Source organism: Globicephala melas, chromosome 13 (genome assembly GCF_963455315.2).
Source record: "Globicephala melas chromosome 13, mGloMel1.2, whole genome shotgun sequence".
NCBI classification, from domain to species: Eukaryota; Metazoa; Chordata; class Mammalia; order Artiodactyla; family Delphinidae; genus Globicephala; species Globicephala melas.
Window position 1 is genome coordinate 68,474,643 of NC_083326.1, and position 16,532 is coordinate 68,491,174.

Genomic DNA, 16,532 nt, shown 5'->3' on the forward strand with positions numbered 1-16,532 from the left:
CACCATTGAGTTCATGGACATTAAATCTCAAATTCAGAAATGTTAAAATGTGAATGAATATGCAGAACTGATGAAATAAATATAGTATATCTTTAAGTTGAGTGTGATTGTTTGTTTATTATTAGCTTCTACTACAGTCTTACAAGGTTTTCAAGTGTCAGGAAATGTGACTTTGTTTATCTTAAATTCTTAAAGCCTTTACATTTTGAAAGCACATAACTGGTGTTCAATGATTGTTGCAAAGTGCCTTTACATTCTTATGAAGTTGTTTTGACATTGGATATTTTATATATTATGCATGATTTCTATAAAGGAAAACATCTTTACATCTACAGGCTGCCAAAACTCTGTTCCATCTAGCCTGAGAAAATCACACAATTAGTCCTTTTGCTAACAGCCTAAGTTTACTGTAGAATAGGAATTAGAATCATTGAATAGTATAGTTGGGAAGAATCTTATAGATCACCTAATCCAGCCTATACAGTTTTTTTTCTTTTTTTTTGAATTTTATTTTATTTATTTTTTATACAGCACAGTCTTATTAGTTATCCATTTTATACATATTAGTGTATACATGTCAATCCCAATCTCCCAATTCATCACACCACCACCACCCCGCCCCTGCCACTCTCCCTTCTCGGTGTCCGTACATTTGTGCTCAACATCTGTGTCTCTATTTCTGCCCTGCAAACTGGTTCATCTGTACCATTTTTCTAGGTTCCACATATATGCGTTAACATACGATATTTGTTTTTCTTTTTCTGACTTACTTCACTCTGCAGCCTATACAGTTTTTATACATTAAAAAAAAACTTATCTTACCACTTTTATTTATCAAATGAGTGTACAGCTGCTAACCAGACCTTCTGATTAGTGAGTATGGACAAATGAGACGTAATTACAGCCCAAAGCAGAGAAGTTTGACATTAAAATTTTTTTAATTTACATCAAGTGAAATGGACTTTTTGTGTATATATCTTTACACATGCATAGATGCAAACATAGATACATTTACATGTATATACACATATGTATTTAATATTGACATATACTTATCTATAACGTGTATAGATTTATGTAACCATCACCACAATCATAATTGTGATACATTTGACAAAGTGAGGAAAGTAAGGTTATGTGGCTTTGAAATCCAGGTCTCTTTATCCTTAGCTCAGTATTTTCTGTGTTATTCCACATCAGCTTCCTTCCCCATAAATCTTCTCTGGGCCATTCAAGCTGCCCTGTTCATCATTCCTTTTCATTCCATGTACCTATCTTTCATTCCATGCACCTTTGTTTAGGACAAACCTGCCTAAAATACCCTCTACTCACAGAAGAAAGTACAAAGACTTGTCTAAGTCCTACCCTTTCTTTAAGAAATCAGGTTCTGTTTTTATGAAGTTTTCTGATTACCCTTGATAATCATTCCCTTTTCCAAACTCTTATAACATATACTGTATTTGAGCTTGCATTATAATTTATCTTTTTATATATGTATAGTCTCTTTCCTATATACCACAAGTGGAAATTTGATCTTTTACCTCTTAATCCTTCCGTTTCATTTTTATTTAGTAAAAATTTGTACAAATGAAGATTTCCTTTTCTTTTGAAAATCTTCCAAGTATTTCCCTTGGTCCTCTAACTGTGGCAATGTTCTCTCTTCTTTCTACGATTGTGTAGTTTTAGAGGCTCTATTGGATGGCTCTTTTTTTGAACTTAGCCATGGTTGCAATGGTTAAAATAATCACCAGCTGAAAAGTAGAATCTTTGCTGGCCATCAGTCATTTCGTGCCATCTGTGTCTGAACACTCTTCCTGTGTTTTGGGAACTCCCTGTCTTTTACTTCTGCCTCCTTGCCTTCCACTATAAAAGTTGAAAACATCAGATCCTAATTTTCGCATCCTCCTTTGCACCTGGGACTCCACCTTTGAATTAGGAGCTAAAGGCTAAAAGAAGAAAGGATATACAGAATTTATTCCAGTGGTGGCAGGTGGCAATAGTGACATCCGTTTTCCAAGGGCGGCATTTAGTAGTGGTGGAGGCAGAATTACAAGCTGCAATGTCCTGTGTTTACTTGCAGTGGTGATGTTGCCTTCACCAGGAACTTTTGTTCACAAAAGTTGACTGTGGGTCTGGAGGCCTGGTTTTCCACCCTTCCCAGTAGCCACTCAGTGCATTTCTTCCCTGCTTAAAATCAGCTGGAATTGACTTCTTGTGTGAACAAGAATTTTGCCCGGTATAGTATCAGAGAGCCTGGACTTAGAGCCCTGCAATAGGTTCTTGCCTTGGCTTTGTCCCAAGCTATCTGACCTTGCGTGAATACTGAGTACTTAAATACTCAGATTCTTCATTTCTAAAATAATGGTGTTGGGCTTCCCTGGTGGCGCAGTGGTTAAGAATACGCCTGCCAATGCAGGGGACACGGGTTCGAACCCTGGTCCGGGAAGATCCCACATGCTGCGGAGCAACTAAGCCCATGCGCTACAACTACTGAGCCTGCGCTCTAGAGCCCGTGAGCCACAACTACTGAGCCCACGCACCACAACTACTGAAGCCTACACGCCTAGAGCCTGTGCTCCGCAACAAGAGAAGCCACCACAGTGAGAAACCCTCACACCACAACAAAGAGTAGCCCCTACTCGCCACAACTAGAGAAAGCCCACGCACATCAACGAAGACCCAACACAGCCAAAAAAATAAATAAAAATAAATTTAGGGCTTCCCTGGTGGCGCAGTGGTTGAGAGTCCGCCTGCCGATGCAGGGGACACGGGATCGGGCCCTGGTCCGGGAAGATCCCATATGCCGCGGAGCGGCTAGGCCCGTGAGCCATGGCCGCTGAGCCTACGCTCCGCAATGGGAGAGGCCACAACAGTGAGAGGCCCATGTACTGCAAAAATAAATAAATAAATAAATTTAATAAATAAAATAAGGGTGTTTTCAAGGTCTTTTCAGCTCTAAAATTCTGTTATTTTTGCTTCTGCTAATTGGCCATTGGGATGCTAATGTGTGATCATCACTGGCTGCCAAATCCATCAGTGTATACCACCAAAGTTCTGCTCACAGTTATTTCAGTGTGGCATTGTTCTTTTCCTGTTCTAGCAATTCCTGGGCTCTTGTGCCTGTATTTAACCCTATTGGTTAGCAAACGTTTACTGGTACTGTGTACTGCTTGCATCTTGATAGGTGTAAAAATGTTCTTTGTTCTCTGTTTAGTGATCTGATTGAAGGGAAAAATGCTTTAGGCACCAGTAGGTTTCGAGGTTTCCGTGGTAATGTTGATTCGGATGAGAGCTCCTTAGTGGCAAGTGGAGATTTGAAGTCATAAATTGTAAAAATTACATTTTAATGCAGTACTGTTGGCTGAGAGATTCACAGTTTAAAGAGACCAACCTTTCAATAGTTTTTTTTTTTTTTTTTTCCCACATAGGCACAGTGGAACAACTAATGTGAAACAGTTTTTCAGGAAAGCTAACAACAAAAGTGTTACAAGTGCTACCTCACTGTAAGGTTATAGTCATTAGCTCTGCAACAGTCTTTTAAAAAAAAAATAGGGCTTCCCTGGTGGCGCACTGGTTGAGAGTCCGCCTGCCGATGCAGGGGACAAGGGTTCGTGCCCCGGTCCGGGAAGATCCCACATGCCACGGAGCGGCTGGGCCCGTGAGCCGTGGCCGCTGAGCCTGCGCGTCCGGAGCCTGTGCTCCGCAACGGGAGAGGCCACAACAGTGAGAGGCCCGCGTACCACAAAAAAAAAAAAATAATAAAAAAATAAGAGGAGGAAGAAGGAGCTTAGAGGTCATCCACTTTGAAACCTAGCTTCAAATGGAAAGAATCTCCCTGTGGCTTCCTGACCCCTAATCTGTGTCCTTTCCACAACATGAAAATAAAATGAGATAAACATTAATTTTGTCTTTCATCTTACCTTAGTAAACTCAGACGATTTCTTTTTTCTTCTTGATATGCACAGAAACCAAAAATTTCATGTGATTTGCTTTATTGTGATATTTCCTCTGTTGCAGTGGTCTGGAAGTAGACCCACAGCATCTCTGAGGTCTGCCTGTATATAGTAGGGGTGGGACTTGAGTGATGTGCCTGTGATATTTTGAGAGGGCAGGAGGTCAGAGAAGGGAGAACCATTCAGGGAAAGTGGTGGGTCCTGATCAAAGAAAGACCAGAAGAGAGGACAAGTGTGGTGTATGCATGTGAAAGTGATGTAAGGAAATTACTGGAAAGACATTGGTGTTACCCAGTCGTATGAATGAGTGGACAGTAAGGGTGGTGCTAGATTGAAAGGTTGAAGAGTTTGTACCTGAAACAGGCCATAAAAAGGTATGATAAACATTTGTTTCTAGAGCGTATTGGAAAAGATTGTTTTGTGTATAAGCCTATATTCTCTTATTTTCTTTTGTTTTTCTTCAGACTCCCTCGAGCCCACTTATCAACAGCTTCAGAAAATGAAACTGGACAAGAGTCCCTTTGTGGTCGTGTCTGTGGTTGGGCAAGAACTCCTGACAGCTGGCCATCATGGGGCCTCTGTGGTTGTCTTAGAAGCCGCTCTGAAGATTGGCACCTGCAGCCTCAAACTGAGAGGTTCCGTTTTCTCTGCGCTGAGCAGTGCTTACTGGTCTCTCGGAAACACAGAGAAGAGCACTGGATACATGCAGCAGGACTTGGATGTAGCCAAGACCTTAGGTAGAGTTATGCTTTTCTCCTTTATTTCAGTACAGAAAGGAAATGAAGAAAGCTGATTAACCTGATGTGAATGGGAGTAGTATGTGCCATGAAAAGTGATTGTACCTCGGGAACATTCTCTGTTTTAGAGTACTTAGGTCTTTAGGGCTTTTCATTTAACAAGGTATCAAGCTCCCAAAAGGCCAAAAGATATGGATTAACATATTCATTGCCTCCTCAGAGATATGGGCTCACAGATTTAATATCTCAGATGATAGATTTGTGGGTGAATCTTTGACCTTAATTTTCATTTTTGCCTACAATAGAATGCACCATCATTTTGTTGGACGAAATAGTGCAGTGCAGTGGTTAAGACTGTGGACTATGGAGCCAGACTGCTGAGTTTAGAATCCTGGCTCTGCCACTTAACTAGCTGTGTGACCTTCGGCAAGTTGCCTAATCTCTGTGCTGCTGTTTCCTCATTTTAAAAAAAAATGTGGTTTATGATAATCATCACAGTGATTATTCAAGGACTTGGAGGATTGCAGTAGGAGAAGAGATATGGTGGGTCAGCATACTTGTAAAGAAGCATACTTGTAAAGAAGCAACATATTATGGTAGGTGTGGAGTAAAGTGACTGAACCAACAAGCTGATGGTTGTTCAGAAACAAAGCAATGACCTCTCATTTCCAGAACACTTATGTCCCTGACTGCAGTTGTATGTTATAACATCAATAACAGTTGTCCAGAGATTTAACTTCTAGGACCATAACTTCCTACATAGAGTCTTTTAGAAGAAGAAAAGAAGGCAAGTGAAATCTTAGCTAGTAAATCTGTGGCTGTTGTATTAGGATGGCCATTATATATTATAAATAATGCTGTAACTTAGATAAATTTTATCTTTTTTTTTTTTAAACCCAATTCAGGTGACCAGACAGGAGAATGCCGAGCTCATGGGAATCTGGGCTCTGCATTCTTCTCCAAAGGAAATTACCGGGAGGCTCTCACTAACCACAGGCATCAGTTGGTGCTTGCCATGAAACTCAAGGATCGAGAGGTAGGAAGTTTACCTGCAGACCAAAACCAGTTTTTTTGAAACATGGGGTCTTTTTTGGCTGCTCAAAATGTTTTAGGTATCTTAAAATATTACTTTCAGAAGTTGATAATCATTGCTTCTAACTTTCATCAACAACGAGGTGTTGAACATCTATCACATACAGGACTTGGGGATATAGAGGTAAATGAGACATGGTCTCTGACCTCAGGATCTAGCAGCTTGGTCAGATACATTGTTCTTATTCTCTTCAAATGTGCTATGGATATATGTAAAATTAGCAAAAAGCTATATCATTATGATATATTTATTAAATTAAATAAGCACACATTATGCTTTATCTGAGATGGAGTATTATTGCTGTGAATCCTTCACATTGTTTCTTTGGTGGATTTTTAACTCTGGTGGTAGAAACATGTTAAGTCTCACTGAGAGACCTGAATCGTAATGATAGAGAAATATCATCCTAGTCTTTTCTAGATAAATGAAATGAAATATCCTCAGAAACTTGATATCCAGTAGATGCAACATGATGGTGCCTGCAGAGTGGAAAGAGGGTGGGGTTTGGTAGGAGACAGACCCAGATTTGAATCCCTGCTTCAGTTATCCTGGCTCGGGGATCTTGGGGAAGTTATTATTTAACTTCTTTTTGCCTCTTATTTCTTATTCAGAAAATGATGATTCTGTTTATTCTATACACAGTTGTGATAGGATTATAAATAATACGTGTAAAGTACCTAGCATGGTACCTGGAATTCCATAAATGGTAGTAATAATATAATATTATAAATAAGAATGAAGATAATAGCAGAGGCAACAATAAATTTATGAATTAATCTATGTGTTGGGAAATATGTTTAGTTACATTTACATCTCAGAATGTCACTGTAGGACGTTATGGAGATTAACTATATTATTTAAATGACCCAGCATCTTCATGTCTCTAGAACACAGTCAGGCACTAGAAAGGAATTGGGAAAGAAAAAAACCTTTACTTCAGTGGCATGCTGGAATCTCCCCTTGGGAAAGCTGGACTCCTAGAAAGTCTCTCTCATCCATAGGTATCAGAAAAAAAGCCTTTGAAAGCTCCAAGGGCAGTGAATTTTTGGCAATTTTATTCTCAAGAGAGTTGCCTAAACACTTTTCTCTTTACCTATTTACTCTTAGTTTACAAACATTTCTTATAAGCCAGATTATCTGATTTCTTGATGTTAAGAGAATGAAAAGAAGTTCAGATTTCTAGAGGCAGATATACTGATGGCATTAAGAAGTGAGAGCCAGGTTTAAGAACTAAAACAGCATCAGTATCTAGATAGAGCCATTTAGTGCAGGGACAGATAGCTGAATTTATACCCCATTTTCCTAACCTTTGAGGTGTATATATTAGCTCGATTACTGGATAAGCTAGAAAGACTTTTAATTAGGGACATAGGGTTGTGATAGGTATTAAAAAGGAGAACACTCAATTGCTGCCAAGATTCTGGAATTCCAGAGGAAACAGAGACTGATACAGACCTGAGGAAGTTTGTGAAACAGGTAGAAATCAAGCTGGCCCCCAAGTGAGATGTAGAAATTGCCATATGAGGTTCTAAAACCTGGTCAGCAGGTAAGTCACGTTTTGCTGAGTGATAAGATAGTTTATTCCTTTAGCAAAGAACAGATATTTTCCACCATCCTATTATATATATTATATATATAGTCACAGATTCTTGGTTTTTTTTTAAATTGAGTTTTGAACTTTATTTATTTATTTTTGCTGCATTGGGTCTTCGTTGCTGCACGCAGGCTTTCTGTAGCTGCGGCAAGTGGGAACTACTCTTCATTGCGGTGCTCAGGCTTCTCATTGCGGTGACTTCTCTTGTTGTGGAGCATGGGCTCTAGGAGCACAGGCTTCAGCATTTGTGGCACGTGGGCTCAGTAGTTGTGGTGCATGGGCCCAGTTGCCCTGCGGCATGTGGGATCTTCCGGGTCCAGGGCTCGAACCCGCGTCACCTGCATTGGCAGGCGGATTCTTAACCACTGCGCCACCAGGGAAGTCCCCATCGTTTTTTTAAAAGGTGATATTTATTAGTTTTATCTAATTACATAAGAAATACATGAAAATAACCAACTGTAAGCTTACCATCCTATTAATATTATTTTGGGTATAATCTTTTGATCATATATGCAGTTATAATTGTTCATATGTATTCACACAAGAATTGAAATCCTATTATATACTGTTTTAACTTGTTTTTTCATTAATATTTTCCACTTTTTTTTTAACATCTTTATTGGAGTATAATTGCTTTACAGTGTTGTGTTAGTTTCTGCTGTATAAGAAAGTGAATCAGCTATATGCATATGTATATCCCCATATCCCCTCCCTCTTGCATCTTCCTCCCACCCTCCTTATCCCACCCTTCTAGGTGGTCACAAAGCACCAAGCTGATCTCCCTGTGCCATGCAGCTGCTTCCCACTAGCTATCTATTTTACATTTGGTAGTGTATGTATGTCAGTGCTATTCTCTCACTTCGTCGCAGCTTACCCTTCCCCCTCCCCGTGTCCTCAAGTCCATTCTCTACGTCTGTGTCTTTATTCCAGTCCTGCCCCTAGGTTCACCTTTTTTTTTTTTTTTAGATTCCATATATATGTGTTAGCATATAGTATTTGTTTATCTCTTTCTGATTTACTTCACTCTGTATGACAGACTCTAGGTCCATCCACCGCACTAAAAATAACTCAATTTCGTTTCTTTTTATGGCTGAGTAATATTGCATTGTATATATGTGCCACATCTTCTTTATCCATTCATCTGTCGATGGACACTTAGGTTGCTTCCATGTCCTGGCTATTGTGAATAGTGTTGCAGTGAACATTGTGGGACATGACTCTTTCTGAATTATGGTTTTCTCAGGGCATATGCCCAGTAGTGGGATTGCTGGGTCATGTGGTAGTTCTATTTCTAGGTTTTTAAGGAACCTCCACACTATTCTCCATAGTGACTGTATCAATTTACATTCCCACCAACAGTGCAAGAGGGTTCCCTTTTCTCCACACCTTCTCCAGCATTTATTGTTTGTAGATTTTTTGATGATGGCCATTCTGACTGGTGTGAGATGATATCTCATTGTAGTTTTGATTTGCATTTCTCTAATGATTAATGATGTTGAGCATTCTTTCATGTGTTTGTTGGCAATCTGTATATCTTCTTTGGAGAAATGTATATGTAGGTCATCTGCCCATTTTTGGACTGGGCTGTTTTTTTGATATTGAGCTGCATGAGTTGCTTGTATATTTGGAGATTAATCCTTTGTCAGTTGCTTCATTTGCAAATATTTTCTCCCATTCTGAGGGTTGTCTTTTGGTCTTGTTTATGGTTTCCTTTGCTGTACATAAGCTTTGAAGTTTCATTAGGTCCCATTTGTTTATTTTTGTTTTTGTTTCCATTTCTCTAGGAGGTGGGTCAAAAAGTATCTTGCTGTGATTTATGTCATAGAGTGTTCTGCCTATGTTTTCCTCTAAGAGTTTTATAGTGTATGGCCTTACATTTAGGTCTTTAATCCATTTTGAGTTTATTTTTGTGTATGGTGTTAGGGAGTGTTCTAATTTCATTCTTTTACATGTAGCTGTCCAGTTTTCCCAGCACCACTTATTGAAGAGGCTGTCTTTTCTCCATTGTATATTCTTGCCTCCTTTATCAAAGATAAGGTAACTATGTGTGCGTGGGTTTATCTCTGGGCTTTCTATCCTGTTCTCTTGATCTATATTTCTGTTTTTGTGCCAGTACCATACCATCTTGATTGTTGTAGCTTTGTAGTATAGTCTGAAGTCCGGGAGCCTGATTCCTCCAGCTCCATTTTTCTTTCTCAAGATTGTTTTCGCTATTCGGGGTCTCTTGTGTTTCCATACAAATTGTGCAATTTTTTGTTCTAGTTCTGTGAAAAATGCCAGTGGTAGTTTGATAGGGATTGCATTGAATCTGTAGATTGCTTTGGGTAGTATAGTCATTTTCACACTGTTGATTCTTGCAACCCAAGAACATAGTATATCTCTACATCTGTTTGTATCATCTTTAATTTCTTTCATCAGTGTCTTACACTTTTCTGCATACAGATCTTTTGTCTCCTTAGGTAGGTTTATTCCTAGATATTTTATTCATTTTGTTGCAATGGTAAATGGGAGTGTTTCCTTAATTTCTCTTTCAGATTTTTCATCATTAGTGTATAGGAATGCAAGAGATTTCTCTGCTTTAATTTTATATCTTGCTACTTTACCAAATTCATTAATTAGCTCTAGTAGTTTCCTGGTAGTATCTTTAGCATTCTGTATGTATAGTATCATGTCATCTGTAACAGTGACAGTTTTACTCCTTTTCTGATTTGTATTCCTTTTATTTCTTTTTCTTCTCTGATTTCTGCGGCTAAAACTTCCAAAACTATGTTGAATAATAGTGGTGGGAGTGGGCAACCTTGTCTTGTTCCTGCTCTTAGAGGAAATGGTTTCAGTTTTTCACCATTGAGAATGATGTTGGCTGTGGGTTTGTCATATATGGCCTTTATTATGTTAAGGTAAGTTCCCTTTATGCCTACTTTATGGAGAGTTTTTATCATAAATGGGTGTTGAATTTTGTCGAAAGCTTTTTCTGCATCTATTGAGATTATCATATGGTTTTTATCTTTCACTTTGTTAATATGGTGTTTCATATTGATTGGTTTGCATATATTGAAGAATCCTTGCATTCCTGGGATAAATCCCACTTGATCATGGTGTATGATCTTTTTAATGTGCTGTTGGATTCTGTTTGCTAGTATTTTGTTGAGGATTTTTGCATCTATGTTCATCAGTGATATTGGCCTGTAGTTTTGTTTTTTTGTCGCATGTTTATCTTCTTTTGGTATCAGAATGATGGTGGCCTTGTAGAATGATTTTGGGAGTGTTCCTCCCTCTGCTATAGTTTGGAAGAGTTTGAGAAGGATAGGTGTTAGCTCTTCTCTAAATGTTTGATAGAATTCGCCTGTGAAGCCATCTGGTCCTGGGCTTTTGTTTGTTGGAAGATTTTTAATCACAGTTTCAATTTCAGTGCTTGTAATTGGTCTGTTTATATTTTCTATTTCTTCCTGGTTCAGTGTTGGAAGGTTGTGCTTTTCTAAGAATTTGTCCATTTCTTCCAGATTGTCCATTTTATTGGCATGTATTTGCTTATAGTAATCTCTCATGATCCTTTGTATTGCTGCAGTGTCAGTTGTTACTTCTTTTTCATTTCTAATTCTATTGATTTGAATCTTCTCCCTTTTTTTCTTGACGTGTGGGGCTAATGGTCTATCAATTTTGTTTATCTTCTCAAAGAACCAACTTTTAGTTTTATTGATCTTTGCTATTGTTTCCTTCATTTCTTTTTCATTTATTTCTGATCTGATCTTTATGATTTCTTTCCTTCTGCTAACTTTGGGGTTTTTTTGTTCTTCTTTCTCTAATTGCTTTAGGTGTAAGGTTAGGTAGTTTATTTGAGATTTTTCTTGTTTCTTGAGGTAGGATTGTGTTGCTATAAACTTCCCTCTTAGAACTGCTTTTGCTGCATCCCATAGGTTTTGGGCCGTCATGTTTTCATTGTTGTTTGTTTCTAGGTATTTTTTGATTTCCTCAGTGATCTCTTGGTTATTTAGTAGTGTATTGTTTAGCGTCCATGTGTTTGTATTTTTTACAGATTTTTTCCTGTAATTGATATTTAGTCTCATAGCATTGTGGTCAGAAAAGATCCCTGATATGATTTCAGTTTTCTAAAATTCACTAAGGCTTGATTTGTGACCCAAGATACGATCTATCCTGGAGAACGTTCCATGAGTACTCGAGAAGAAAGTGTATTCTGTTGTTTTTGGACGGAATGTCCTATAAATATCAATTAAATCCATCTTGTGGGCTTCCCTGGTGGCGCAGTGGTTGGGAGTCCACCTGCCAATGCAGGGGACACGGGTTCGTGCCCTGGTCCGGGAGGATCCCACATGCCGCAGAGCGGCTGGGCCTGTGGGCCATGGCCGCTGGGCCTGCACGTCGGGAGCCTGTGCTCCGCAAGTGGAGAGACCACGATGGTGAGAGAACCAAGTACTGAAAAAAAAAATCCATCTTGTCTAATGTGTCATTTAAAGCTTGTGTTTCCTTATTTATTTTCATTTTGCATGATCTGTCCATTGGTGAAAGTGGGGTGTTAAAATCCCCTACTATTGTGTTACTGTCGATTTCCTCTTTTATGGCTGGTAGCATTTACCTTATGTATTGAGGTGCTCCTTTGTGGGGTGCATAAATATTTACAATTGTTTTATCTTCTTCTTGGATTGATCCCTTGATTATTATGTAGTATCCTTCTTTATCTCTTGTAATAGTCTTTATTTTAAAGTCTATTTTGTCTGATATGAGAATTGCTACTCCAGCTTTCTTCTGGTTTCCATTTGCATGGAATATCTTTTTCCATCCCCTCCCTTTCAGTTTGTATGTGCCCCTAGGTCTGAAGTGTGTCCCTTGTAAATAGCATATATATGAGTCTTGTTTTTGTATCCCTTCAGCCAGTTTGTGTCTTTTGGTTGGAGCATTTAATCCATTTACATTTAAGGTAATTATCGATATGTATGTTCCTATTACCATTTTCTTAATTGTTTTGGGTTTGTTTTTGTAGGTTTTTTCCTTCTGTTGTGTTTCCTGAGTAGAAAAGTTCTTTTAGCATTTGTTGTAAAGCTGGTTTGGTGGTGCTGAATTCTCTTAACTTTTGCTTATCTGTAAAAGTTTTAATTTCTCCATTGAATCTGAATGAGATCCTTGCTGGGTAGAGTAATCTTGCTTGTAGGTTTTTCCCTTTCATCACTTTAAATATGTCCTGCCACTCCCTTCTGGCTTGCAGAGTTTCTGCTGAAAGATCAGCTGTTAACCTTATGGGGATTCCATTGTATGCTATTTGTTGCTTTTCCCTTGCTGCTTTTAATATTTTTTCTTTGTATTTAATTTTTGATAGTTTGATTAATATGTGTCTTGGCATGTTTCTCCTTGTATTTATCCTGTATGGGACTCTCTGTGCTTTCTGGACTTGATTGACTAGTTCCTTTCCCATATTGGGGAAGTTTTCAACTATAGTTTCTTCAGATATTTTCTCAGTCCCTTTCTTTTTCTCTTCTTCTTCTGGGACCCCTATAATTCGAATGTTGGTGCGTTTAGTGTTGTCCCAGAGGTCTCTGAGAGTCTCCTCAATTCTTTTCATTCTTTTTTCTTTATTCTGCTCCCTGGCAGTTATTTCCACCATTTTATCTTCCAGCTCGCTTATCTGTTCTTCTGCCTCAGTTATTCCATTATTGATTCCTTCTAGAGTATTTTTAGTTTCAGTAATTGTGTTGTTCATCACAGTTGGTTTGCTCTTTAGTTCCTCTAGATCCTTGTTAAATGTTTCTTATATTTTCTCCATTCTGTTCCCGAGATTTTGGATCGTCTTTACTGTAATTAGTCTGAATTCCTTTTCAGGTAGGTTGCCTATTTCATCTTCATTTATTTGATCTTGTAGGTTTTTACCTTGCTCCTTCTTCTGTAACATATTTTTTTGTCATTTCTTTTTGATGGGTGGTGCTGTATTCCTGTCTTACTGGTTGTTTGGCCTGAGACATCCATCACTGGAATTTGCAGGCAGTTGGATAGAGCTGGGTCTTGGTGCTGAGATGAGGACCTCCAAGAGGCCTCACTCTGATTGATACTCCCTGTGGTCTGAGGTTCTCTGTTAGTCCAGGGTTTTGGACTTGGAACTCCCACTACAGGAGCTCAGGCCCAACCTCCAGCCTGGGAACCAAGATCCTGCAAGCTTTGTGGCACGGTAAAAAAAAAAAAAAAAAAAAAGGAAGAAAGAAAGAAAAAAGGAGCAGTACAATATCAAAGAATAGAAAACAAAATAAAATTAGAAAGATAAAAAATATGTTAGGTAAAATAAAACTATAATTGAAACAATTGCAACAAGGTAAAAGAAAACCACAAGAAAAAAAAGAAAAAAGGGTAGGGGTGGGGGAAACAAGCCAGAAGGAGAGATCACTAACAAAGTATAAAGAATAAAATAAAATCAATCTAAAAGAGGAAAAAGAAAAAAATCTAAAAGAGGAAAAAAGAAAAAAAGCCTTGGCTATGGGGGTGGAGGTTAGGTGAGGGGTGGAACTTAGGCAGGGGTGGGGTTTAGGGTGGGACTGGGCCTAGGTGATGTTCAAGTGTGGGCAGGGCCTCTGCTTAGGACCTGCGCAGAAGGGGAGAGGCAGCATGTGGAAGGGAGGGCTTCTGGAGTGTGGAGTTCAGGAGTTTGGAAGTTGGTCCCTGAGTGAGGGTGTGTGGGTGGGATTTAGGCCCAGCTCATTGGAGGGCGTCTCCGAGTATGGAGGCGCGGGGACCTGGGTGGGGGTGTAGGTGCGGGGCTTGAGTTCTTTGAGGCAGGAGGGATGCTCCGAGGGCAGAGGATTAGGCCCAGGTGCTTCCCGGTGCCTAAGTGAACAGGGAAAGCACTGGCCCGTTCCCTTATGTTCTTTCTCACCCCTCCCTCACCGTCTCCCCCATCACCACTGAACCCCTAACCATGGGTGGGTCCTGCTGGGTGTAGGGACTTCTTCCCTACCCCAGCCACCCCTCAGTCATGCCAGTCCTGGTCCAGCCTTTACTTTTGCTCCCCCTTCCCTCCTTCCCCCTCCCTCAGGACCCATGCGGGCTGGAGGGGGCCTCAGTGGGCAGAGGATCAGGCCCGGGAACTCAGCAGGTTCCTAGGGGTCTAAGTGGGCAGTGGAAACCTGGTCATGGCTCCCTGTTGATCCTCTGCCCTCCCAATGGTTCCCAGTTTCCCCCTTCGGGGGTGGGATCCCTTCCCCTCCCCCAGCTGCCCCTCAGGGGCGCCAGTCCCTTCCCCTCTCCACTTCTCCTCCCGATTCACTCCCCCCACACCCCATGTCCTACCCAGTTGCTGGGGATTCCTCCCATCCCCTTAGGTGTCCGTGGTCCCCCACCAGTGCCCTAGTTGTGAGGAGACGCGAATTCCACGTCTTGATAGTATGCCATCTTGGCCTGTCTTCCAGTTATTTTTAAACATTTCTTCATTTTATTAAATGTTCCACTGAAGGTCTTTTGGCTTTATCATAATTTATTTAGTCTTTCCCCCTACTGTTATACATTTAGTTTGTTACAAAATTTTTGGTATTATAAAATCTGGAAAAACATCTTTATGGATAAATCTTTGAACATATCTCTCATCATTTCTTTTGGTTAATGTATTAGAAGTGGGCTTGCTTAGAAAAAAACACATTAAGGCTTCTGATATTTATTGCTAAATTGCTCTCAGAAGGGCTGTATCTGTTTTTAGTTCTACGAGCAGTGTGTAAAAGCTTTCATTTCCTTGCACTAGCTAACACTAGGCATTACTGTTAAAACTAAAAAGTCAGTTTGATATTTAAAAAAATGATATCTTGGGCTTCCCTGGTGGCGCAGTGGTTGAGAGTCCGCCTGCCAATGCAGGGGATGCGGGTTCGTGCCCCGGTCTGGGAAGATCCCACATGCCGCGGAGTGGCTGGGCCTGTGAGCCATGGCCGCTGAGCCTGCGCGTCCGGAGCCTGTGCACCACAGCGGGGAGAGGCCACGATAGTGAGAGGCCCGTGTACAGCAAAAAAAATAAGAAAAAAAGATATCTTCTTGTTTTAATTTGCATTTCTTTGGTCACTACTGGGTTTACTATTTTTAAAAATTTCTTTTATAAAGATCTTGAATACTCAAAATATGTTTTTCTATTGCAATATTGGTTATTTTATATTGATCTGATTCTGGGCATTGCTGTATCATTCTACTGAGCAGTTGGGCAATTTGTGTTCTAATGCATAGTTTTAATTATTGTTGCTCTATAATATATTTTACATCTGCTACAAGTCCCATATCATTATTATTATTTTTAATGTCTAGGATATCCTTGTCTCTCTGTCCCCCATCAAATGAATTTTTAAATCATTTTGCCCAATTTTGGAGACTCTCCCGTTGTGGTATTTACTGGAAGTGTATTAAATTTACTTGTTAATTATGGATAAATTGATGTCGTTTCAATAGTTGATCTTCTATTTAAGAGGCTTGTCTGTTCTTTCATTTACTCTTTATTCCCCTCGCTGATCTACACTTTTGGGGAGGTTTTTCCCTAGATATTTAATATATATTGTTGGAAATGGGATATTTTTTCCATTGTGTCTTTTCTGAAAATTAGTTATTGATGCCAAAGAGGGAAGGTGTTTACTTTGCACGTTTTGTAATTGACTATGTGAAAATTGTCATTATAGCTCAGTATTTTTTATTGATTCCCTTGGATTTTCTTGTAATGCAGACTTTCTGCAAATAATGATAATTTTGTGCATTTCTTTCCTTATGTTATACCCCTACTTCTTTTCTCTTAATTATTGCACTGGTTAGAACTTTGAGAACTCTCCCCCAAAGCAATCATACCCTTTGAGTATAAAAAGTTCAGAGGATGTACTTTTTAATGATTATTCTACTCTTACATTGTATCTGTGACCTCAAATTTTATCTTGGTTTTCCTTTTGCATTATTTTGATATTGAAATAAAATATAGGAAGCTGCCTTTTGAAGCAAAAATTAACCACTATGAATGCTATGATTGGTGAGAAAACCAAGCTGCATCTTTCTGCCTCTTACATCTTTGCTATAATACATTTTAAGATTTTCCCAAGTAGCAAGATAGCAGCCTGAAACCACTTTGGCCACTTACCTTAAAAAGCAAAATGTTTTTCTTTTGTACGATTATTCTCAGATACTTAATAGCAGAGGTGATACCT

General features: G+C 39.3%; 1 protein-coding gene across 3 annotated transcripts in view; it reads left to right on the forward strand.

Annotated features, from left to right (window-relative positions):
* Positions 1 to 16,532, forward strand: part of TTC28 (tetratricopeptide repeat domain 28) — a 599,721-nt gene that overhangs the window by 303,241 nt on the left and 279,948 nt on the right. For all 3 annotated transcript variants that reach the window (XM_030860704.2, XM_030860705.2, XM_030860706.2), the window contains 2 exons: positions 4,418 to 4,690; positions 5,596 to 5,726. In XM_030860704.2, the coding sequence (XP_030716564.1) occupies positions 4,418 to 4,690; positions 5,596 to 5,726 (404 nt within the window). The remainder of the gene's footprint in view (positions 1 to 4,417; positions 4,691 to 5,595; positions 5,727 to 16,532) is intronic.